The sequence below is a fragment of the Melanostigma gelatinosum genome (assembly GCF_949748355.1).
Source record: "Melanostigma gelatinosum genome assembly, chromosome: 14".
NCBI classification, from domain to species: Eukaryota; Metazoa; Chordata; class Actinopteri; order Perciformes; family Zoarcidae; genus Melanostigma; species Melanostigma gelatinosum.
The window spans coordinates 13,019,052-13,041,728 of NC_136647.1; the positions used below are offsets into that span (position 1 = coordinate 13,019,052).

General features: G+C 43.1%; 3 protein-coding genes across 5 annotated transcripts; 1 reads left to right on the top strand and 2 right to left on the bottom strand.

The window, feature by feature from the left end:
- Window positions 1-751: 751 nt before the first annotated feature.
- On the bottom strand, window positions 752-12,571 carry LOC306787796 (RING finger protein 145-like). Its single transcript, XM_079283077.1, has 12 exons — window positions 12,408-12,571; window positions 9,628-9,879; window positions 7,609-7,717; window positions 7,214-7,305; window positions 6,413-6,648; window positions 6,130-6,305; window positions 5,839-5,979; window positions 5,548-5,730; window positions 5,306-5,453; window positions 4,984-5,106; window positions 4,609-4,842; window positions 752-4,470 (listed from the first exon to the last, which is right to left on the bottom strand). Exons 2-12 carry the CDS (start codon window positions 9,809-9,811, stop codon window positions 3,850-3,852), a joined length of 2,247 nt encoding a protein of 748 aa, XP_079139203.1. The 5' UTR covers window positions 9,812-9,879; window positions 12,408-12,571; the 3' UTR covers window positions 752-3,849.
- Window positions 12,572-13,724: 1,153 nt separating this feature from the next.
- ublcp1 (ubiquitin-like domain containing CTD phosphatase 1) lies at window positions 13,725-17,601 on the top strand. Of its 3 annotated transcripts, none has more exons than XM_079283106.1 (11): window positions 13,725-13,852; window positions 14,155-14,460; window positions 14,647-14,738; window positions 15,055-15,140; window positions 15,251-15,366; window positions 15,642-15,740; window positions 15,996-16,033; window positions 16,206-16,304; window positions 16,492-16,608; window positions 16,721-16,848; window positions 16,983-17,601. In XM_079283106.1, exons 2-11 carry the CDS (start codon window positions 14,307-14,309, stop codon window positions 17,008-17,010), a joined length of 957 nt encoding a protein of 318 aa, XP_079139232.1. In that variant the 5' UTR covers window positions 13,725-13,852; window positions 14,155-14,306; the 3' UTR covers window positions 17,011-17,601. The 3 variants fall into 3 exon arrangements, 2 of the variants coding, with proteins under 2 accessions (XP_079139232.1, XP_079139231.1); XR_013772564.1 differs by having other exon boundaries at window positions 13,770-13,852; window positions 14,127-14,460; window positions 16,699-16,848; XM_079283105.1 differs by having other exon boundaries at window positions 13,770-13,852; window positions 14,127-14,460.
- Window positions 17,602-18,881: 1,280 nt separating this feature from the next.
- il12bb (interleukin 12B, b) lies at window positions 18,882-22,027 on the bottom strand. The gene is made up of 9 exons (XM_079284236.1): window positions 21,956-22,027; window positions 21,279-21,372; window positions 21,062-21,163; window positions 20,686-20,862; window positions 19,933-20,038; window positions 19,671-19,840; window positions 19,345-19,505; window positions 19,104-19,222; window positions 18,882-18,943 (listed from the first exon to the last, which is right to left on the bottom strand). The coding sequence occupies exons 2-9, from the start codon at window positions 21,370-21,372 to the stop codon at window positions 18,898-18,900; spliced, it is 975 nt and encodes a 324-aa protein (XP_079140362.1). The 5' UTR covers window positions 21,956-22,027; the 3' UTR covers window positions 18,882-18,897.
- Between the last annotated feature and the right edge of the window lie 650 nt (window positions 22,028-22,677).

Consider the following 22,677-nt stretch of genomic DNA (forward strand, 5'->3'; position numbering starts at 1 on the left):
TAAGGAACCTATTAATACAGAAACATGCACGCGCGCAGCAGTAGCCCCTTGAAGAGCAGGAACAACATGGCAGATTAAAGAGAAACACGATATAAAACCACTACAAACTCACGGTTGTACACAGTGAGTCCCCTACTCCTCGATGTGTGTGTGTGTGTGTGTGTGCGCGCGCGTGTGTGTGTCTCTCACCGGCGGTGGTTGGCTTCTGTATCGCTTCACACTCAGTCTAAAAACGAGACAACAGCGCCATCATGTGTGTGACACATCCTACTACACGCGCACTGATGCGCCACCAGAACGAACCTGGTACATCCCAAGTCTCTTAATTGCATCCCCGTTTCCTTCACTTGGGTCCTTTCCTTGCGTCTTAGTCCCTCCCAACAGGAATGCATGGAGGAAACCATGCGAGAGAGGAAGCGAGGTAATTACAATTAAGAGACTTGGGATGTACCCACTAGAACAAATTATTCCTAATACAAAATACATGCATGGTGAAATGTTACTCCATTTTTTTTTATACCTCTGTAAATATGAACGACATCACTAAGATCTCCTTCCTGTTAAAATGCTATCACCTTTTTAAACATGATCCATATTTGATGAACTGCATGTCATTTTACCTTGTATATAATACTAATATACAATAGTAATAATACTAGTACTGATTACCATGTCACACATGTCGACAAAAGTGCATGTTCATGCAGTTACACAATACATTGTAAACTCCAAATGAAATAAAGGCTGAATCCAAAGTGGATGGTTCATTTTATTTCTGACATTCAATTTTTGTAAAATAACCAAGGCAATGCCAGGCATAAAAAACACCCGTGGAGTGTTCTAACAGAATACACCTGGCATTCAGAGTCTTACAGAGCAGGTCCTAAATGTGAGCGTGGAAAAAATGAATTAAGACAAAAGAAGTAAGAAGAAAAATGAACAAATCTCTGGCGGGCATCTCGGTCAGAGCAGCCCTAAACATGATCAACGAACACAGTTTCAGATGAGGGATTGACTTCTTTCATATCGACTACAGGGATTTTTTTGTTCCTCCTGGTTACTCAAACTCAATGGAGGCAATTTTAAATGAATATACATTAACCGTTACAGTGTAAGAAATATCGGGACATTTAGGTCATATTGGCTTGTTTTTATAATGTTACTTTAAGTCAATGCCTTGTAATGCAAATAATGCATTTTAAAGACTGAAATTCTTTAGTTTGAAAATATGTAACATGTTAAACTGTCCTCGACAGTATTAAAAGATATGTCACAGGTCATTGCCTGGGGAGTGACGGCAACCGCTGCATCCACGTCTGGAATCAACAGCTGAACAGGCTTCTCTGCCAGTTATTTCCCGATTAACACCGCAATGCAAAAGTCCCATACGGTCGCCAATGGCGCTGATAAGAAAATGACAACGACTCGTTCAAGAATACAGAAAGTCCTTATGTTCACCTTTCAGAGGAACATGTGCAAAATACATCAAACTCTACATTTCATATCTTAAAAAAAGAAACGCAGTTAAACAGCGTTGGCCGGGTTCGATCCTACATTGATTATGTATTCATTCTCTGCCCTGCGGCCAACGCTTTCCAAACGTCAACAAGTAAGTCATTCATAGTAATAAGACCTTTAGTAATAGTGGTAGTAAGTAATACTTTGAGGGTTAACTAGTGCGTCTCCTGTCCGTCTGCGCCGTTGCTGATCCCACTCCTAACAGAGGGCACCGGAGCGATCACACCAGCTCGAGGACGCGTCATACAGACCGGAGACGCAGTAACACTGGCTGGTCTCAGATCAGGAGGGCTTGGGTTCTCCGAGAGCTTCTTAGAGAGAAGTTCCTCTTTGTTCACAGGCATGTAAAGTAACAAAGAACACCGAACCACTCGGGAAGCTTTGGAGGAGTCAAGCCCCGATCTTATTCATATATCAACACTCCTCTGGTTTAATATAGATGCCATACAGAGAAACATATATACATATGTGTGTATGTATGTATGTGTATATATACATATATACACATACATAGATATACATATATACACACACACACACACACACACACACACACACATTACACACAAACAGATTGGGCTGTTTCCTCGTACACAAATGCACATCAGTGGGTATTTGGTTGCTCACAGCCACAGAACAGCTGTGGAGCGTTGCTAGTATAAATGACATTAGTGCAAAGACAACCCCCCCCCCCCCTTTCCTCCCAAGAAAAATAAAATTGGTAGCAAGGATAGAGCACATTGGCGAAAAACAAAACAAATGAATGCTGTGGTTATAGTGGCAGCGTGCAAGCTCTACATATAAGCGTGCATCAGGACTCGGCATTCTCAAGTTTTAGTTTTCAATAAACTCTTCAACACACACACTGCTCCCGGTCCGGCTTCATTAGCTGAGCAAAGGAGTCGACAGAACTAGTGTGCTAACATGTGGAAAAAACCTAAACAAAAAGCTCTACTATCAAGTGACTCAATCTGCTGGTGGTAACATTTCATGGAGTGAAGTGACTGAGCAGCAGGAGGATAGTGATGGTCAAGGTGCTTCGATGTGATTCGTTTATAATCAATAAAAAAAATGGCTGGAGCGAGGTGATTGGCTCCTGCGATGATGATGAGAATGAGTCTCAACCATCGCTGGCTCGTTGGGAAACTTGAGTGTGGACTGGTTAAATGCGTTTGTGAATCAGCCGAGCTCAGCAAGGTGAGTGCGGGCGAGTACCATGAATGTAAAGTAAAGCAGACGACTCAATAGTTTGTGGGCTAATTCTCCCAATGCTGAAAGGTTCAAATACAAACTGCGGCCTCTGTTATCTCCCTCCTCCGTCTTTCTCTCCTGTATTCTCAGTCCGTCTGCAGTGCAGGGCTGTCCAATAAAGCATAACGTATTAAATGATCTTAAAAATAGCATCTCTTTAACAGTAATACAAAAGTTTGGCGATGAGGAGTAGAACTGTTTTTTTTTTTTTTTTTGCTGGGACCAGCCAAACAAGTTTGAATCAAATATTGAAGACATATAATCGAGAAATGAATTAGTTCTCCCATGTGAACCCTTTGATTTGTTCACACACTTAAGTAGACCCCCACCATGTATCCTCTGCTTAGCGCCAGGCTTCAGGTTACGTGACGGCCTCAAGAAGCAACATTCAGTCTCTGCTAACGCTCAGTGTGTCCACCAATACACAGAGCGACTGTCATCCAACAGTGGAAACCGAAAACAAAAAGTCAGAAATCTGTAACTTCATGAAACGACCATCAGCCGTCGCTGGCCCACCGGGACTCTCCAGACCTCCGACCCGCTCCTCGTTAGATCATGGCACGTACAGGACTACAGACAAAACCCAAACACTAAGACAAGTACAGCAGTGAGAGCGACGCTGCACAAACAAAAAGGCATGATGGGAGCAACCATCACATGAAATGAGAGGGACATAAGCAGGACTTTTAGAAATGTCATCATCGGTCTAAATGTCTGATGTGGTCCTTTAGTTTCATTCAGGATTTCACATTTCGTGGACATGATGTCGACCTACCAATTAGTTTTCCAATGAGATCACTGCGTTGCTGTTCTTGTGTTGAATGGAGAATGAAATCATTGCTGGCATGAAAGTTAAACACATTTTTAAATGCACTGGTCCAAGACAATCGCCTGTCTTACTGTTGAGCGATGAATGTCTGTTGAGAGATTGTTTTGGTTTTTACGAGTTGAATTTTCTGACATGATGGGATAGCCAACCGCTGGATAAGTAGAATATAGGCAGAATATTAGCAGATAGAGTATTTAGATTGTGTGTTTATATGTGCATGCACGTATGTGGTGTGTGTGTTACAATGAGGCTCAGAGGCTGCATGGAGGAGGCGAGGTGGGCTGCTCAAGCTGCCATGATGGACCAGCAGGTGACTCCTCGCTGTCGAATAAGAAGCATCGGCTTAGTTGAGGGGCGGGCTCGGGTCGAGCCGGGGTCATGTCTGCCTGGACCACCGGCTGTGAGGGGGAGGAGTGGGAGAGAGATGGAGGAGAGGAGAGCATGTCCGTTGTGGCAGAGGAACAGGTGGAAGACAAAGAAGGCTGATCCGTGAGCGACTGCTTCTGAGATTCAGTCACAAGTGGGGAAGGGGACGAGGAAGCGGATGATGGAGTCTGGGCCAGGTGCTGGGGACTAGAGGGCCCACCAGAGGAGGAGCTTTCTCCAGCTGACGTGGCAGGTCCATTACCTCCCTCCTGCGCCGCTGTTCCCTCCCTCTTCGCGCCATCTTTCGGCTTCTTATCCACCGCGGCTACGTCTTCTTGCCCTGCGGGGCTCTGATTGGCTGCCGGGGCGTCTTGGTTGGTGGTTGGCGATTGGCTCTTTAGTTGCGAGTGGCAGAGGGGGCACGTCTCCTGGACATAAAGCCATTTCTTCAGACAGCCAGCATGGAAGAAATGACTGCACGGAGTGATCACAGCGTTGTTCATGTCCTGGAAGGGATGAGCACATAAACATCGTTATGTTTCCTTTGACATTTCATTAGCCAAGCTTTAACTTGAAGCCTTGAATGTATTCCTGGCCATGCACTCTATTAAGATAAACCACAAACACACGAAGCCAGTTCCTACCTGGTAGCAGATAGCACAGATGTCGTTGTACTGTTCCAGCTGTGTGTTGCTGGCCGTGGGGAGGCTTTTGATCTTGTTCACAGCATCTCTCCTGAGAAGGAAGCTCTGCCAACCCAGCTGGGCTCTGAGCCACACGTTATAATACGAGTGGACCAGGATGATGGTGCTGCCCATCACACTCCACTCCCCGAACACCGTCTCTGACACGCCGTAGCACACCACACACACCGCGACCTGGCAAGGGAGGTAAACACACGTCAATGCCATCTAAGCAATATTGCGCGTCAACAAAGAAACCGCCTTTGTCACATGCTGCTTTCTCATTTGTGCTCCCTCGTGTCACTCTATATCGTGTGTTCATGCGTGTCCACTCACCAGGAACTCCAGCAAGCGGTACGTCCCGTTGACGCAGTAGATGACTTCATCCATGTTCTCGACTGGAGCCTTTTGAAACTCCTCCACCATGAAGAGAATGTAGATCAGCAGAGTGCCGAGTACCTGAGGGCGACGTAAGAGAGCGTCTTCAAGAATCCATCACAGATGCTTCATCATCAACAGGTAAAAGTGGGTAAAACAGGTGAACTTTAGAGACAGGACTTATATTATGCTCTGTCTACAAATTGAGACAAATCAACTACATCTATAGCAATGTGATGTTCTAACAGTGTGTTTGTGTGTGTGTCTGCTTGTGTGTTACCTGCAGTGATGTGAGGATGGAGGAGGAGATGATGATGAGTAGCCAGAAGTCCATGTGGAAGAACTGACAGATCATATAGGCCATGTAGGCTGGAAAGATCAGCAGGAAGAGACACAGAGACACCGCTCTGAAGTGTTTCCACAAACTCCTAAAGGACAGACGGAGGTGGGAGATTGAGGATTATAAAATCGGTGATGAAAAATAATTTAAAAAAAAAAGAGATGTAAGCTGAATGTATTTACTTGTCTCTCGATGCTCCCAGGGCCAGGACTATGGGGTCAGCTATCTCCAGCATGGACTGCAGGATAGAAGCAACAACGATGAAGAGGATGATGGAGAGGAGGAAGGCTCGGTGGATGACTTGAAGCTCGATGAGGCCCGTCTGGACAGCGAGGATCAGCAGGGTGATGCCTTCTGTCATCCCTCTGCACAGACAGACAGTAGAACAACCATGTAAAGGGATTGAGAGTAAAGCAACATACCAATAGACACCCTCAACGAACCAACACATGCTGACGGATGCACAAACTGACCTGTGCATGGTGTTGTCATTCATAAAGGCTCTGTAGCCTTGCAGGTAGAACTTGCAGAGTGTGAGAACTCCCAGAGCGATGAAGGAGACGGTGAAAACCAGACCCAGAAGGGAGTATGGTGTACTACAACACTCTGCAATACTGAGGACATGGAGAAGAGTCAAGACAAGGTAAGCAAACACTCGTTCTATATTCCAAGTAGCTCCATCATAACCTGTTCACATATGAAACATATCTGTGGTATTCAATCATTAAGGCCCCACACAGCCTGACCAACGCTTACGGTCCTACCTGGTGAGAAAGAGGAAAAGGAGCCTCTCCCTTGAGGTAGGCTGGTCTCTGGTGCTGAAGTAGGAGTAGATCTGCAAAGCGAACAGCAGTAGCCAGAAACACATGAAGAGTACTGGAAGGACCAGCTGGTTCCAGAGAGACATACCCAACGCAAGCAGCCCGTACACTTCCACCACCTGGGGGACAGAGGGTAGAAATAAGAATAACATTAATATTACATGTGAGGGAAATCTCTCAGTCATCAAAAAAAAAAAAAACATTGGCCACAAAGCTACTTCATTACCTGGGCCAGCTCCCTGTAGGCCGTCTTGGCCAGGTTGTACGGTACCAACAAGTTAGAGGCCAGGAAGTAAATGACCTCCAGGCCAGTGAAGATCATGGAGAATTTATTGATGAAAACAATGGTCTCTAGAGGGACCAGACACAGTCTGGCCACCAGAGGGAGCAGGTGAGCAGAGAACAGCCAAATCCTCTTGGTCTGCATCACACAGGAACATAGCGTACACACCACCAGCTGACCTGAAAGAAGATCAGAGAAGATAAACCGGAAGGAAGACACACAAACCTGTGTGTGTACACACAAACCTGTGTGTGTACACACAAACCTGTCTCTGTCTCTGTCATTTTTACTTTCTCAGGCTTTCACTGTGCGGTAACATCAGCACTCAGTGTGGTCTATTTATAGCACAGGAGACTCTATATCTACTCTCCTATAGACCAACTCCTAACGTTATCTATTTCAACATGGCCGAGCCTTCGCAGTACAGGGGGATCAGTAAGATTCATGCCGAGAGCGACGAGGTGATGTGACCTTAAAGAGATGCTTTTTCAATTTAGTTGCTCAGTATATTGCAGTACTACAAGTGACAGGAGATCTACGTCATTCTTTCCATGCTTTGAGACTTTCCAGATGCATGGGCGACCACGACGGAGAGGGGAAAGAAACATCAATTTGGAATATTGGAACAGTATCCCGTGAGCTCGGAAAGGAGCCGCTGAACTACATCAGCCTGCCTATGTTTGGGTCTGTGCACGACGCGGCCGTGCCACGTCATGTATACTGCACCAGTGTGTCTTATTATACCAATGAGTGCAGTGGTGAATCTGTTAATGGAGAGAGGTTCCAGGTAGACAGGTCCTTCGTAGCCGGAATCCAGTTCACTGCGGACATAATCCCTGAGAAAGAGAGGTCAAAATGTTCAATGTACAGGGAAACCTATTGTGACTGATTCTGTACCACTGACCTGTAGCTCAACACAAGAGATGTCTAGCCTTTCATCTCAACCAGCACAAGGACAACTCACACCAGCTGGTGATATACACTGAGAGCAAATGCCTTGAAAAGGATATCGTGCATCATAGCTTACAGTGAACGCTCACTAAAGATTACGGTGCCCTCGTCAATCCAACAATGAAAACAGTGTGGCATAAATATAACCACGTATACTGGTCTACTTGTGTGTGTGTGTGTGTGTGTACCGTGAGACTTGGTGACCAGCAAACAGCAGCAGGGCCGTGAGGACATACAGGTAGAGTTTAACCAGGTGCTGACGAGGCAGAGTCAGGAGTACCAGGCTGAGGATGTAACCTGTGACATAGACAAACAAAAACACACACACAAAAAACAAAAAAACAGCAAAACCAGCATGAAGTAAAAAAGTGGCGATACACGAATTACCAAAGAATCTCTGTTGCTCCCCGTTTGCGTTTTCGACACGAAAGTGATACACTTAATGTGTACGTATGTGTGTCATCGCACCAGTCTACTTCCTAAAACCGTGGCCAAAAAAACTCCTCAGTGCATAGCAATAGTTCCTTTGGTTTTACTGCCTCTCTCTCCCTCCCTTTTTTTTTTGTCTGTCCACCCACAGCGCCCATCAGCACATACCAAGCATATTGGCTCATTAACCAACTGCAGCAAAGTCTGCGCACACACACACACACACACACACACACAGAACACTGTGCTTGTCGGTTTTCTTTTAGCTCGGTCAAATCGCAGTCTGACTTTGCTGAGTCACCGTCACATCACTGTGACTGTCCATCAGACTGTGAGACCTTGTTTATGTCTTCACAATTGGCTCTGTGGCAATCTGGTTCAAGGCTCTTTCTCCATGTAGTGTGTTCTGGGATGCGTTCTGTTAAACGGGGCTACGCTTGTAAACCGTGTCGCTACACAACATTTGACTTCGGTGGAAATTACTTGTTACAAAACAAGCATCCATCCAGCAAAAGAGTTCTATCCGGGGACACGGCGAGGAAGGTTGGTTTGAAAGCCACGTTTCGCCGCTAATGAGGAATGTGTTCCTCCCGACTTTCCCCGCTGAGGTTATGTTTTTGCCAGCTTGTCTGTCTGACTGTCAGCAGAATACGTCAATCAGTTATGGATTTCTGTAGAAGTTGGTGGATGAATCCACTTTGACACAAGGGAGAATTGTGGTGAACCAAAAATGGGATTTCCACGATCACAAGACTATTTTAGCTGAACTGCACTGTTATGAGATGCAGACTTTAAAACTACATTTTACTTAAAAGTTAAGTGAACACGAGCGACACCATCGCAGACACTGTTACTAGGAATCAGGGGGGAATGGTGTTAACTCCAACTTGCATTTTTATCTCTTTGTGAAGCTTTTCACTGGCAGGTGAAAATAAACAGAAGTGCATGGGGAATTCGTCAACAGACCATTGAGAAAAATTGGACAACAGTTCAGTGTTGATGAAGGTTGGCACTCTGAAAAAGCCTTTTTCTTTGTTCTCTTTCTGTTTTCTTGCACCAACTAAATCCTTTCCTTCCGTTTGACAGCGTTACCGACACACTTAACACTGTTTTCACACCAACTCTGATTGATAATGCCACTGCTGGGGCAAGAACCGCACAGCTGGAAGAGAAAAACTTGTTTTCAGGAGACATCCATCTTTTTTTTAAAATTAATTCTACCGAAGGATAAATCAGATTTGAGTTTTGGCCACACTCCACGTGTCGTCGTGCCAAACAATCCCTCCTGACTGTGCTGAAATCAGTACCAAGCGGAGCCACATGGCTTACTGCCTACCACCATGTCTGTGCATTCTGAAACTGACTGAGTTGGTACAAAGGCCTGACTTTGTTAAATGGAGGGAAAAAAGAAAAGAAACCATGCAAATCCAACCAAGAGAGGTAACATCGTGACTGCTGGCTCTGACCAACTGATAAAGCCAGTGGGAAAGGAGCTACTTAAGCTGATTGTCAAATAGCACACACACACAACACCTAATAAAGGTCACGCTAACATTGACGGGCCAACGGCCACAGCTGTTTACACACGTTACATGCAAATGTGTAAAATGAGCAAAGCATTTGTGTAATGTGTTTGTTTTACACTAATCCTCTAAGAAGTGTTTATACAGGGGGAGAAGTATTTGTACTGGGACAGACTGTGTGTGTGTGTGTGTGAGAGCCAGCCAGCCAGCCAGCCAGCCAGCCAGCGAGAGAGCGAGAGAGGCACCAACACTGACCTACGTAGTGCAGGTAGAGTGCCAGGTATTTGTACTGGAACAGGGGGTTGTTGGACAGGCTGGACCGCTGGATCTTCTGGAAGAAGGAGCTGACGTCCCAGCGGTAAAGGACGTCCAGCAGCATGATGCTGGGAACACGCAGGCCCACATTGAGCACCGCCTCTACGCGGCCCTTCACTGCCATGGCCTCAGCTTAACCTCGGATCGGCAGGCAGAACTGACCACTAAGACGGGATGTTGACAGTGGGCGCACTGCGGAGAAGAGGGACAACGCACAAACAGATGTTGAACAGGATGCACGGGAGATAGGAAGCAGTGACATAGGAGGAGAAGAAAGAAGATGAAAGATGGAGGACTGGGCTGGGGAGTGACGAGAGCTCACAGGGAGGTGGAGAGAGAGAGACAGATCAAGATGAAAACAGCCTGTCATCCACAGGCAACAGTGAAGTGCATGTCAAACAAACGAACTGCTGACTATTCCATGACCCAAGAGTGGCAGTAAAGATAAACTGAACTACCCAGCGAATGTTCTCCTGCATCTGATAGTTTGAAATGTATGCATAACATTTAAATAAGCCTTTTGATATTTTTGGGATATCTACTAGTTGCATAATCACTGAAAAACAACATTATAACTTATACAAATGAAAACTAATTTGGCAGAGACAAATCGTATTCATCCACCACGTGATCAGTTACATCATCAGTCGGTGAAGTCAACGATACTAAACACCACTGACATTACATTCACTAATCAATCCACATTGAAGCTCATGCGGAGGTAAACAGGCCTTTCTGTTTGCTTCACACACCAACCGACTGCACTAAACGTCACTGAACTAGCAACAGTGGAACAAACTCTTTCGGGTGCTGCTTCATGTCAGGCTTGATGAATTAGGCACTCACACAAAATCTGCTTATTTCATATAAAGTATGTTTCCTCATTTGTTCACACACTGTTCTGTTTATTTCTACAGCATACATTTAATAGTATTTCTTTTCTTTTTTTACAAAACTGTCCAGTAGAAGGCAACGTTGGTTACAGTATGTGAGATTTTATTTCACAATATTGATATAGCCTGTACATTTTAGAAAATTCAAGTGAGAAAACATTTATTTACAAAACAGATGGGATAATATAAAATCATATTGATCCAGATGTCCAATATTGCCATACAACTGTGGAGCTCATTGATTCGCAACATCACCCTCGCGCAAAGGCCAAATATAAATTTTTAGATATTTATGGGGTACCTACCTCTTTATGGAAAAATCTCTAATGGTTAACATTAGAGGGATAAAGGGGATTATTTTCTACTTTTATGTCAGTCCTTGCATTTGACATTTGTTCATCTTTCTGTTTCTACCATCTATCACCAAACTGCAACACTGTTTATACATGCATGTCCTCAAAGAGCAAATATTTCATTTGCATATAATCAGCTTACATTGAAGAGACTATACAGTTCCATATTTGTCAATGAAAATTTAGGAATGCCATTGTGAACTTATACCGTACTTACTTCACACTTTTGTAATCTACTTATTGTGTTGGAGTCAACATTAACTTAACTGCACAACAGTCTAGATGTTGTATTGCTAAGTTATTTTCATTCCCCTCTACTTAAGTATGTTACAATTATATACTTTGCCTTAAGTAGGAGTTAGTGTTTTTCAAAATTATATATATATGTATATATACATATATATATATACACATATACATATACCTATCTATATATATCTATATATATATAATCAATTCAATTAATAATTTGTATAATTGTCCATTGTCAAGTCTCTATTTGAGCATGTGATAGGACGTTGCTGTGTGTGTGTGTGTGTCATAACTGGTATAACTAGCGTGCATTCAGGCCTATCATAATAGTGTGGACTGGGGCCCATCGTAACTACTTTAAGCCACTGGTGGCACTTACAAGACAAAGTTTCCAATCCCGTTACGATGCATGGGACTGGAGTTTCCATCCATTAATATTCCTGTATCCCGGGGCCCTGATAACTTACATAACTCTAAATTCACCACGACTATTACCGGCCAGAGCGAGAGATCACTTCGCAGAAACCACAGCTTATATAACGCGGACGTCTAGCACTGTATTATTAACGTATATGTCGTAATCCACTAGCCGCTGCGGGGCATGGTGTGGTTGGGTTTGGTCTCAGGTGTATTGATGTTAATTGTTTACTGAAACATCTTCACTACAGAAGGTTGTGGATGAGTGAGTGCGGCATCGATCGTGGTATGAACTCTAGTAACCCCTCCGTCTTGACGGAAGAAAGACAATCTCTTCTCTTCGCTCCGCCGCAGAAGGACTGAAACACATTGCTAACTAGCCTTGGTTTGTACGTTGCAGTAATACATCATGGGGCTGATGAAGCTAATGAACGGGTTCGGTGCGATGTGTCAAAGTGGTAGCATAGCTTATAACAGTATAACGAGCAGAGATGATGAGCTGCATCGAGCAGGCAGCAGGCACAGAGCCAACAATTCATGCTAACGTAGTCAGCTAGCATCCGTTAGCGACTGTCAACAACCGAGCTCACTCCAACACAACGGAGAATAAAATCACACCCGACGCCTTGGTTAGCTTCTAACGCTGTCGCGTTAGACACCGCGGTCACATGCAAGCAGACGTTGAAGATTAACGTAACAAACTGTAACGTTAGCTTAGCTTAGCAGGAGGACTGGTAACGTTAGTTCCCGAGCTAGCTATGACGTCCTGCCAAAGGCTAACAAGAAGAAAAGAGAGAGAACTTACATTTGAAGAAGATGTTCGCAATATGTACAACGTTTTTTGGGATGCTTTTTCGGGTCGGATATCGACCATTTTAACTCGGCACAGCCCGAGTTAACGGTCCTCTCGATGGAAGCGCCTCACGCTCAAAGGAAGCGGCCGATCCGCTCATCTCACCTCGCAGCCATTACCCCAAAGTACCCGAAGAGGCTGCGCATGCGCAATGTAGTTCGTCCCATTACATCTCTTGGCCTCGTGCTTGATATATCACTGGAAAATAAAGCTAGTTTGGCTCCTACAGAATGCACTTTGACCTTTATGAGGCATTGTTTTCCTTACGAGCCCTGGATATTTATCAAGTAAACGCTTATTTGATTTGTGAATGTGACCAGATGGTGGGTGGAGGTCAATCCCTGCTATAGGTTATAGTGATAGTTATGTTCAATGCAAGAGACATGATGATATTGTCACTGCTTTGGTGATATTGTTAAAGTGTTTATTTACTGTATACAATGTAAGTGTTAAATCTGTGAATTATAGTGTATATTTTAATATAATATGGGCCGTAAGAAGAGGCGTAATACTAACTAATGGGAATCCAAATCAACACTCAAGGGATTAAAACATGACCCTAAAAGTAGGGTTTATTAGCAGGTGATATGCTCTGCTGTCATGAGACTCTATGACAGGCAATTTAACTGGAATATACTGGAATATATGACCCTATTTCATTCACTGCACTAGAGGTGGTGTCCTTTTACCAGGATAATGTATGATACCTGTATCACTGCTACTTTTGCCCGGATTTGTAATTTAGGGGTGTTTGTCAAATGGATAATAATGTGCGCAAAATCTGTTTTTCATAAAAGTTCTTTAGTAACTATCTCATCTGATTTGACATTAAGCTACATAGTCCATATATATATATATATATATATATATATATATATATATATATATATATATATATATATATATATATATATATATATATATATATATATATATATATATATATATATATATATATATATATATATTTATATATATATATATATATATATATATATATATTTATTTATATGTAAGTATGTATGTATATGTACATATGCAGGAAGTGTAAACACATTTGTGATCAATCAGAGAAATGGTCTGAAAAAATAAATAAGCCGCACATAATGTTGATTTAGTGGTATAAAGCGTTATTCTCTTCTCTTTACTAGAAGTCGGTGGAAACTATTATCAAACAGGTTTATGTTAATCTATTATAATATGGTCACTATGGTAACAAAGGTTGTTTTTTTTTTTCCCCTACGTCACTACCGGCGGCAAGATTCGGGACGCAAGGAAGAACAGAGTGTGCGCCGCTCGATGAATGAAACTGAACGGCAAACTTCACTGATTCATTCAACTTTCAGAGGGAATCTGACAGCGTTGGTCCAGCGTTACATGACAGCTTGCTCTCCCAGGTGAGGACACCCAAACCGTGCAACTAGCCTCGTCAGCTAATGCTAGCTAGTTGTCTCGTTGCCTCGCGCGTTGCTAGTCTAGTGTTAGCCATCTCATGCTAAAAATATCAACATCATAGACCGTCAAAGGGACTGCTTCGATTAGGTGGCATTTTTGCCGATGTGTCTTGAATCTCTCTCTCTCTCTCTCTCTCTCTCTCTCTCTCTCTCTCTCTCTCTCTCTCTCTCTCTCTCTCTCTCTCTCTCTCTCTCTCTCTCTCTATCTCTCTGCAAGGTGGACGCGTGCATGTTTGTTGCTCTAGCTGGAAACATTTTTGCTTCGAAGTGTGTGCACTCGTCTGTGCGCGTGCATACCTAACTCCAGCTGCAGCCGAGTGTGTGTGTGTGTGTGTCTGTTTGTGTGTGTGTGTGTGTGTGTGTGTGTGTGTGTGTGTGTGAAGAGCCCGTGTGTGCCATGGCTGTATCAGTGATCATAAAGTGGGGAGGTCAGGAGTACTCCATCAGTTCTCTGTCTGAGGAGGACACGGTGATGGACCTGAAACAGTCCATTAAGACCTTGACTGGGGTGCTGCCAGAGAGACAGAAACTACTGGGACTCAAGATCAAAGGTGAGCGGGCATCTGTGGTCACAACCTGGTGGAGCTAGCGTAAAAAATAACATATGATATCCAAAACAGGTGGACAAGATATCGGGACATTATCTCCCTTTGTGCATTTGCATTATTGTTAACTATATCTCAGTAACTTCTCTCTTGAGTGAATCTCACACTCTTCGCCTTCTGTTCTTTCTCCAGGTAAACCTGCAGAGGATGAGGTGAAGCTGGGCTCCCTGAAGCTGAAGCCCAACACTAAGATCATGATGATGGGTACCAGAGAGGAGAGCCTGGTAGGTGGTGGGGGGCTTCAAAGATATCAGCTTGGGACTAAGGACTAGTTGCCCAGTCAACTGGCAATGTGCCCGAGTGACCGGCTAATTTGTAGTTTAATGAAACATGACAGTTATTGAAAGAGTGACAGTATGAGCATGCTTTCTTACGGTCACTAACTAGCTTTAATCATGTGTTCAGTAAGTGGGTTGTTAGGTGATGATGCTGCTGCTACTTGTTGACGATGGTGTGATCTAAAGTCTTAGTATTTGCTGATGTACTGTGTTGTGTTAGAGATTCCCCTTTGCTGATTGGCAACTGTTTTGTTTTGTGCAGGAAGAGGTTTTAGCCCCTCCCCCAGAGAATGATGATGTGGTCAATGATTTTGACATTGAGGAGGAGGTCATTAATGTGGAGAACAGGTTAGTTATTGTAACAGTGTGTTTGCGTGTGGCTGCAAGATGACATTTGTGAGAGGAAATGTATCCGTGTGTGTCTGAGAGACAGATGTTGTTCTATGTTGTTCTTCTAGAGAGGAGAATCTGGCAAAGATCGCCCGCAGAGTGAAAGACCACAAGGTGGAGGAGATGAACCTTCCCAGAGAAGGCAAAAGGCTTCTGGTACTGGATGTGGACTACACGCTGTTCGGTGAGTTACAGTGACGCCGACATTTGTCTCGATCAGAATGTGACTGGGAAACCTTGCCTTAAATCATAGCACGCTAATAGCAAACACTGTGCGTTTACTCCAACTGCACATTACACAACATTTACTTTGATACTGCGTCTCCACTGCTTCTTCTCCTTGTGTGTGTGCACGCATATGTTATATGTGAGGTTCATAGGGTTGAGTCTTTTATGAACACATTTAAAATGTTGACAGCCTATCAGTTGCATTGATGTCTGCCACCTATGTGTGTTTAGATCACAAGTCGTGTGCGGAAACGGGTCAGGAGCTGATGAGACCTTACCTTCACGAGTTTCTGACATCAGCCTATGAGGACTATGACATTGTCATCTGGTGTACGTATCTCCTTGTCTGTTCTTGTGAAGGTCTGAATTTGGATTGAATGCCATGCATCACTCTGGATGAGTAGGAGGATGAACTTGTCTTAACTATCGGCCACTGGACCCCCTCAGTAGGACAGTTTTGTTGTTGTTTTTATCTATTAAGTTTCTATCTCATGGCCATTTAGTTGTTTATTTCCTCTCTGTGCTGCTACGCAGCAATCAGTGCTTGTAGAATACACGTCTTACACACATGCTTTCTCTCCTCAGCTGCTACAAGTATGAAGTGGATTGATGCCAAAATGAAAGTAAGTATTCCACTTGTTGTGTTCTTTGTGTCGTTGCTCAAGCTCCACTACTGCTAACATTACTGTACTTTACCCCTTTTTGCCAAAAGATGGCAGTGTTAATCAATTTAAAACACAGATCGGAGCAGAAAACAACACTACTGCCTGTGTGTGTGTGTGTGTTTGTGTGTAGGAGCTGGGGGTGACAGACAACCCGAACTACAAGATTACCTTCATGTTGGACAGTGCAGCAATGATTACGGTACATACCCCGAAGAGAGGGGTTGTGGAGGTTAGTACACACGCACACAGCGGATCATAAATGAAGATATTGCTGTGTTTTACTGCTGCTGTTATTACTTTCACCGCAGAAGAAAGCATCTATATATACATGTAGTTGTGTGGTGCAGTTTCCTTCCCTTTTGTTTAACTTCTGATTGTAGATTGTGCCTTTATTTGCACTGTATCCTCATATGCAGGTGAAGCCCCTGGGAGTGATATGGGGGAAGTACGAAGAATTTTACAACAGGAGGAACACCATTATGTTTGACGACATCGGACGAAACTTCCTCATGAACCCACAGAACGGACTGAAGGTAGGCGGGCCCGCATTATCGTCATTGCTTTCGACCTTCACCTCTTCCTCATCATTGTCAACGTTAAGCACAGGTTTTGCTGAATCCTAGTGTGTGTGTGTGTGTGTGTTAGATCCGACCCTTCATGAAGGCCCATCTTAACAGAGAGAAGGACAGGGAACTCTATAAACTGGCTCAGTACCTCAAAGAAATAGCCAAGCTTGAGGACTTCAGCGGACTCAACCATAAGCACTGGGAGAGGTAGGCACACGTATGCTAAGCAGTAATGACGTGTAGTTTAGTACTGACACAACGCATGCTTGTAGCACCTACAAATATGAAGTATCATCAGTATTATATGTACTGAATGTGTCTGTGTGTGTGTGTGTGTGTAGGTACCTATCTAAGAGGCAGCATCACTGAGGAGGGACTGCATCCTCGGCAAAGGCTGGACACTACGATCCCATCATCCAGTTCTCTCACACACACACAAACGTGGCTATTACAAGCAGTTTATTACAGACAGTTTATTACAAACCGTAATACAAATCCTACAATAAACCTGCAGACGCCAACTCTCAAAGGCTCAGGATTGAGATGGGCTTCCCAATTTATATCTTTGCATGTTGTCTCTCACACATTTTTAATTTTTTTGCATTCATTACAATAGTAACAGCAGTCACCACCCGTCTGTGTGGTGATCATTATGGATGCATCGATATCGGATATCGGGCTGATACTGAATCTATTAGGTTGTGTTCATTTACTCTATATATTACATCCTGGTTATTCCTGTTTAAGTTTTGACCAATTTGTTGCTGCATTTAAACGGTTTACACTTGAATTGTAGTTCCTGTTACTTTTGAGGATTTTCTTTTTTTTTTCTTTTACCAAGTTGTAGGTGTACGATTTATTATTCTATTAATAAATAACAATTCTGTAAATGTACATCTATGTATTCATCTGTTATTTTGTTTTACAAAGTTAGGAAAGCAATGTTTGAGTCGAGCCTAATGTTGCATTACACATAAAAGGACGAGGCCGGTTTCTTCCATACGGCGGGGCACAGAGTTTATTCTGGTAGTTTACACTGGTATCGGATCAGTACTCGGTATCAGCCGATATCCAAAGCCCAGGTGTCGGTATTGGGACTGAAAAAGTCGGATCGTTGCATCCCTAGTCATCACAAACTACCCCAAGGTTTGAGGCCACAATGACCCACAAACTCCTACAACCTCAGTCAGGATATATTTGGGGGGGGGGGGTTGTAGCACTACAAGGAAGTTGCTTGTCTTTCACTAAAAAGTCAGCATACTTTGACGATCGAGCCTCTCTGCCCTACCATGCAAGTAAAAGACGAATGCAAATATTCCATCATGGTTTTAAGGTCAATAAGTTTCCCCCACCCCTGTACGAATGTTGCCTATTGTTATATATACTGAAGAGATTGAGATTAACCATCAAAAAGCCAATATTCTTCATTTGAAATGATTCAAAATCATTGAATGTGAAATTCAACAGAGAAGAATAAGTTGAACTAAGTTAACATATAAGAGGTTTACAGGAGTACGTCTTGCAAGTACATTTTGTGCAACGAGTATTGAAGATTTAAAGTGGAAAATTGGAAATGCAGATAATATTGAGAGCGCTTGCCCAAGATAAACCTATAAAGTCTGTGAGCATCAAACCGATGCCTGCAACCTTCACAGTCGGGACATGTAAAAATATGCAATAATCCTCAAAGCTACTGGGACGTCAACAGCCGAGTTGAGATCGAGACGGTTTTGTAGCAAAAATGCTTTCACATCACGCAAAATGTGCATTATCTGCTTTGTTATCTTTCCGGGAGCCGCTTCATTAATGAGTGTTTTCATCACATCCCTGATGCCCTGGCTGTAAATATGACAATAAACCTTTTTTTGTACCTAACTTACTCGTGTTCGCCAGCGTTCTTGAAGTCATTTTGAAATGAGGAGTAACATCGTTTTCAAGAATTACCACTGTATATAAAATACATTTGAGGTGTTCTACAACAAAATGCCAGAAGTGCAGTATATTAATATGTTTATCAATTTATTATGACATTTTAACAATCCTTTTAGCAACAATTGTGCAAATATAGTTGTAAATAACATCACAGAGGGCACAAAGGAAGGAATAATTGATTTCAATCATATTATAAAAGGTCCATCGAGATCAATAAATACTGTACAGGTATGCATTCACTCCGAAAGCACCCGTTCTTGTGCATTGCAATAAAAAACGAGAGTTGGAAAAATGATTTCTTGCAAACTTGTGCTCTTCCATCCTTTACAGCTTCGGTCCAGTGATGCAGACCACGGTGTCTTTATTTACTCTGGAGACGGGACAGGTTGGAACAAAACAGTGTGGATCAGATCTATGTTGGTGGCATGACTTGATATGATTTGGATAAATCATAATGCTCTCATCGAATTAGGTATTTGGGGACAAACCCCCGTCAAAACAGTTGTAAATGGTCCAAGTGATATACTTACGTGCAGGAGCTCCAGTGGCTAAATGGCCCGTTGGTGTATTTGTCCTGAGCTCGCACACAGAAAACATACTTTGGGGTTTTCAAGTTGACCTCATACTTAGTTTCCTGAATGGTGTTAAGCTGCACAAGAGAAGAGACCACACATTAAAGACAAAGAAGTGTGGTTCAACTGGAAGTCAGCAAATGTGTTTTTACATGTAACTTGAATCGGATCTACTGTATGTCATGCACATATTGATTACCATTATGTGGCGTTCACTGCCACAGGATGATCCTTTGTGGACCACCTTCACCTGGAACTGCAGGCCAAAGTAGGTGGAGGGCTTCTCCCAGGAGTCAGGGTAGCTCCAGCTGAACATCTTCCCATTACTGATGCACAGGTTAGGGAGTTGATCCGGCCTCACTAGATATGATGAAGGGGGGAGGAATGAGGTGGAGGAAGGGGGAAAAGAGGAGCGTAAAAGTACAATGAGAAGGATGCAGCAGGATCGCAACAGAAGGCAAAGACAGAAGGCAATAAGGATGGATGGATGAAAATGAGGCCACGCAATAGAAGACAACCACTTACCAATCTCTCTCAGGTAGAAAACCTTTGTGTAGGCCTCGAGGAGAGAAGCGCTGCGTATGTAGATGGTGAGGGAGATGCGGTGCTGATCTTCTTTGTATGGGCAGCTGGCGTCCTGGCAGTGAATCCCTGATCCATCAGCATCCAGCTCACAGGAAATAGTTTCCATATTACTAGATTGAAGAGAACGTGGTTGGTACAATACTCCAATCTCGAAACAGGATGCAGGATACAGGATTAATGAGTATTTGTATTTTGTCCTCACCGTTCTGCCTTCACCAGGAGCACAGAGGTGTCGGCTCTCAACCTCGTTCTCCTCCAGGTGCAGTGGAAGGAGCCTTTATAGTTCGGTGTTGAACAGTGAATGTGACCTGAAGGAACAGAAACACTGTTAGCACTCTGAGTCTTTCTCTTTGTGTCGAATGCTCTTGTGAACAATTTATCTCGACATGTTTGTGTTTCAGAGCACTTTATTTTGAAGGTCCCTAGCATTTAAACATCAATAAATCATTGCATATGGCACAAAGCTGGTAGTACAAACAGTTCTGACAGTATATATTTGTATGTAATTATATAAAAGTATAACCATGAATTGGACAAAGACGCTATGTCTATTTTGAATGTGTTCTCCCCTTTAGGTAACTTATTTCGATTGTTGTGTTGACTCGTTCCTTTCTCTCTCTCTCTCTCTCTGTCCACTTGTGCCTTACCTTCCCATCATCACACTCCCTCTGGTCCTCCTTTTATCTGTTTCTTTTTACATGTGCCCCGCCGTTCATCTTATCTTTTAAATGTTGTCTGCTTTTGGGCAACAGCCTCTGTCTATTTTTTCCCCCATGTCTCCCACATTCCTTCTTAACTCGGCTCTAAAGTGACATCCGTCTGATGTCCCCTCCAGGGAAATACCCCCATAGGTCCAATTACACAACAAATCTTTATCTCTCTCTGTTTGTCTTTCATCATTGTGTGCCTTCTTTGTTCTCCTCCTTCCTCTCTCCCTTCAGCTTTCCTATCTCACCCATGTCAGGGGATCCTTCTTCCAGTATGACAGTCCTGTTGTCTGGTTGGATCAGGATCAAAGTGTGGTTGAGGTAATCTCCGCCTGGACCGAGGTGACAAGTGTAGTTTCCTCCGTTCATGTCCTCCACTAGAACCGTGACCTGGTTCCCCTGCAGAGCTGGTTCAGTCGCCTCGCCTGAGACGAGGGGAATAGTTCAACGTAACGATGATGCCTCAAAATATCATAAAGACACAGAAAAATCTGACTGAAGTATTTTAGTTTTTCAGATAATCTCATATTTGTAAGATTGATTACTGTATCAAATCTGCACAGGTACTATTAGAAGTACAAGTGACAGTAGAAGCAGTATTACTTGTAGTAACAGTTGTATTACCATCTTTCTTCCAGACCACAGGCTGGTTTTCATAAGCTTCTCCACAGCTCAGAGGAACATACACCATGGTGCTCTCCCCGTCAGACACCCTCAGGACCAGAACTAGTTGAATCACAGACAAGAAAACACACATTCACACAGACTGACTTGAATCAGCATTTACTGCGAAGACACAAACGGAGAGGAAGATTCAGTGGAGAAAGGAGGAGCTACCAACCATTATCCATCAGGGTCTCTATGTTGTCTTGGTTGCTGATGGAGCTGGCGTAGCACAGTCCAGCATACAGGACCATTAGGAACAATGCACGCATCTGGAAAAAAAGGACAATAAGGGCAGGTACATTAACAGAGGGAAGTTTATATGCTTAAAGCCCGACCTGCTCAGCTGATTCTAATGTCATATAAGGCTGAGACTCTTCAGGATGCATTGATACGATTGTTCAAAAACAAAACAAAAATCCCCCAGATCTGGAGACGAAAGGTTTTTCACCAACAGGTTCAAACTTGTTCGTCACCCAAACAATACAAGGGCATTTTAGTAAAGTAGCTATCCTAAAATAAAAGCAGTAGAAGGTACAACACTTTTGTCTGAAATATAACGGAGGAAAAGTAAAAGGAGAGTAATTTACAACAAAAAGATTTTGCAACTTCTTCTGAAGTAAAGCATACAAGTACCTCTCAGGTGCATTTAAGTAATTGTAGTACTTGAGTAAAAGTAGTTCTGACAATGCCATGAGGAAATCATCTCATTCAAGATTTGAAGAGTTTGCCAATTTCTTTCAATAACATTTTTACTTTAAAAGAGATATTTATTCAATATATTTGAATGAAGACCTACTTAATAAAAACAGATAACCTTTATAGATAACTTGAGATGAATATAGTAGATCTTACCTTGACAACTGGACTTGATCCAAAATGTTCACAACTGCAAGGTGACCTGATGAGGATGCCAGAGAGGTGAGGTTGCTATTCTCAGTATGTGTTCAGTTATCTGCATGAACTCAGCATGCTGCTGCTTGTATTTATGCAACAGAAGCAGAAGGTAAAAAAAAAAAAAAAAAAAATCCCTAACAAGAAGAGGAACTGCCCCGTCAGTGCATGTGTGTGTGTGTGTGTGTGTGTGTGTGTGTTGACTTGAGATCGTGATGTTGTCCATCACTTGGAAACACCGGGACAAATTGTATTAATTAAGAAGCAAAGGAACAGATCCCCATTATCGTATTTAAGTTTCCTCTTTGTCATGAGGAAGATGACAAAAGCCCAATTCATGATATATCATATTCCATTGTGAAATGGCGTGTATGTAAGTGCAGCCACACAGACCAATGTGGAGGAAGTTCGGGGAGGAAAATAGAGACAGAAACCTCTGTGAAAGGGAACTGGAAAAGATCAGGTTTGTTTGCGCATGACAGTGTGCAGTGGTGTATCACTAAAAGTCAACAGGTACCCTGGAAAATGGTCATAAAAGTAGGAACGAGAACAAGAAAGCAGAGCGTGATGAAACTTCCATTGAAGTGGAAAAGAGAATAGAACCACTGTGATGAAATAAAATAGTTTCACATGTGAAGGGGTCCCACGAGGGAAAGCTGGATTTGCTTTGTGACGCAAACGTT

Coding starts and splice junctions, on each gene's coding strand:
- ublcp1 (XM_079283106.1), top strand. CDS start 14,307: ATGGCTGTATCAGTGATCATAAAGTGGGGAGGTCAGGAGTACTCCATC. Junction 14,739..15,054: donor GTACCAGAGAGGAGAGCCTG/GTAGGTGGTGGG, acceptor TGTTTTGTGCAG/GAAGAGGTTTTAGCCCCTCC. Junction 16,305..16,491: donor CGAAGAGAGGGGTTGTGGAG/GTTAGTACACAC, acceptor CCTCATATGCAG/GTGAAGCCCCTGGGAGTGAT.
- il12bb (XM_079284236.1), bottom strand. CDS start 21,372: ATGCGTGCATTGTTCCTAATGGTCCTGTATGCTGGACTGTGCTACGCC. Junction 21,164..21,278: donor AGAGACCCTGATGGATAATG/GTTGGTAGCTCC, acceptor TGATTCAACTAG/TTCTGGTCCTGAGGGTGTCT. Junction 19,506..19,670: donor TTTCTACCTGAGAGAGATTG/GTAAGTGGTTGT, acceptor CATCATATCTAG/TGAGGCCGGATCAACTCCCT.
- LOC306787796 (XM_079283077.1), bottom strand. CDS start 9,811: ATGGCAGTGAAGGGCCGCGTAGAGGCGGTGCTCAATGTGGGCCTGCGT. Junction 5,454..5,547: donor CTGGGAGCATCGAGAGACAA/GTAAATACATTC, acceptor TCTGTCCTTTAG/GAGTTTGTGGAAACACTTCA. Junction 4,471..4,608: donor TCTGTGCTATCTGCTACCAG/GTAGGAACTGGC, acceptor CATCCCTTCCAG/GACATGAACAACGCTGTGAT.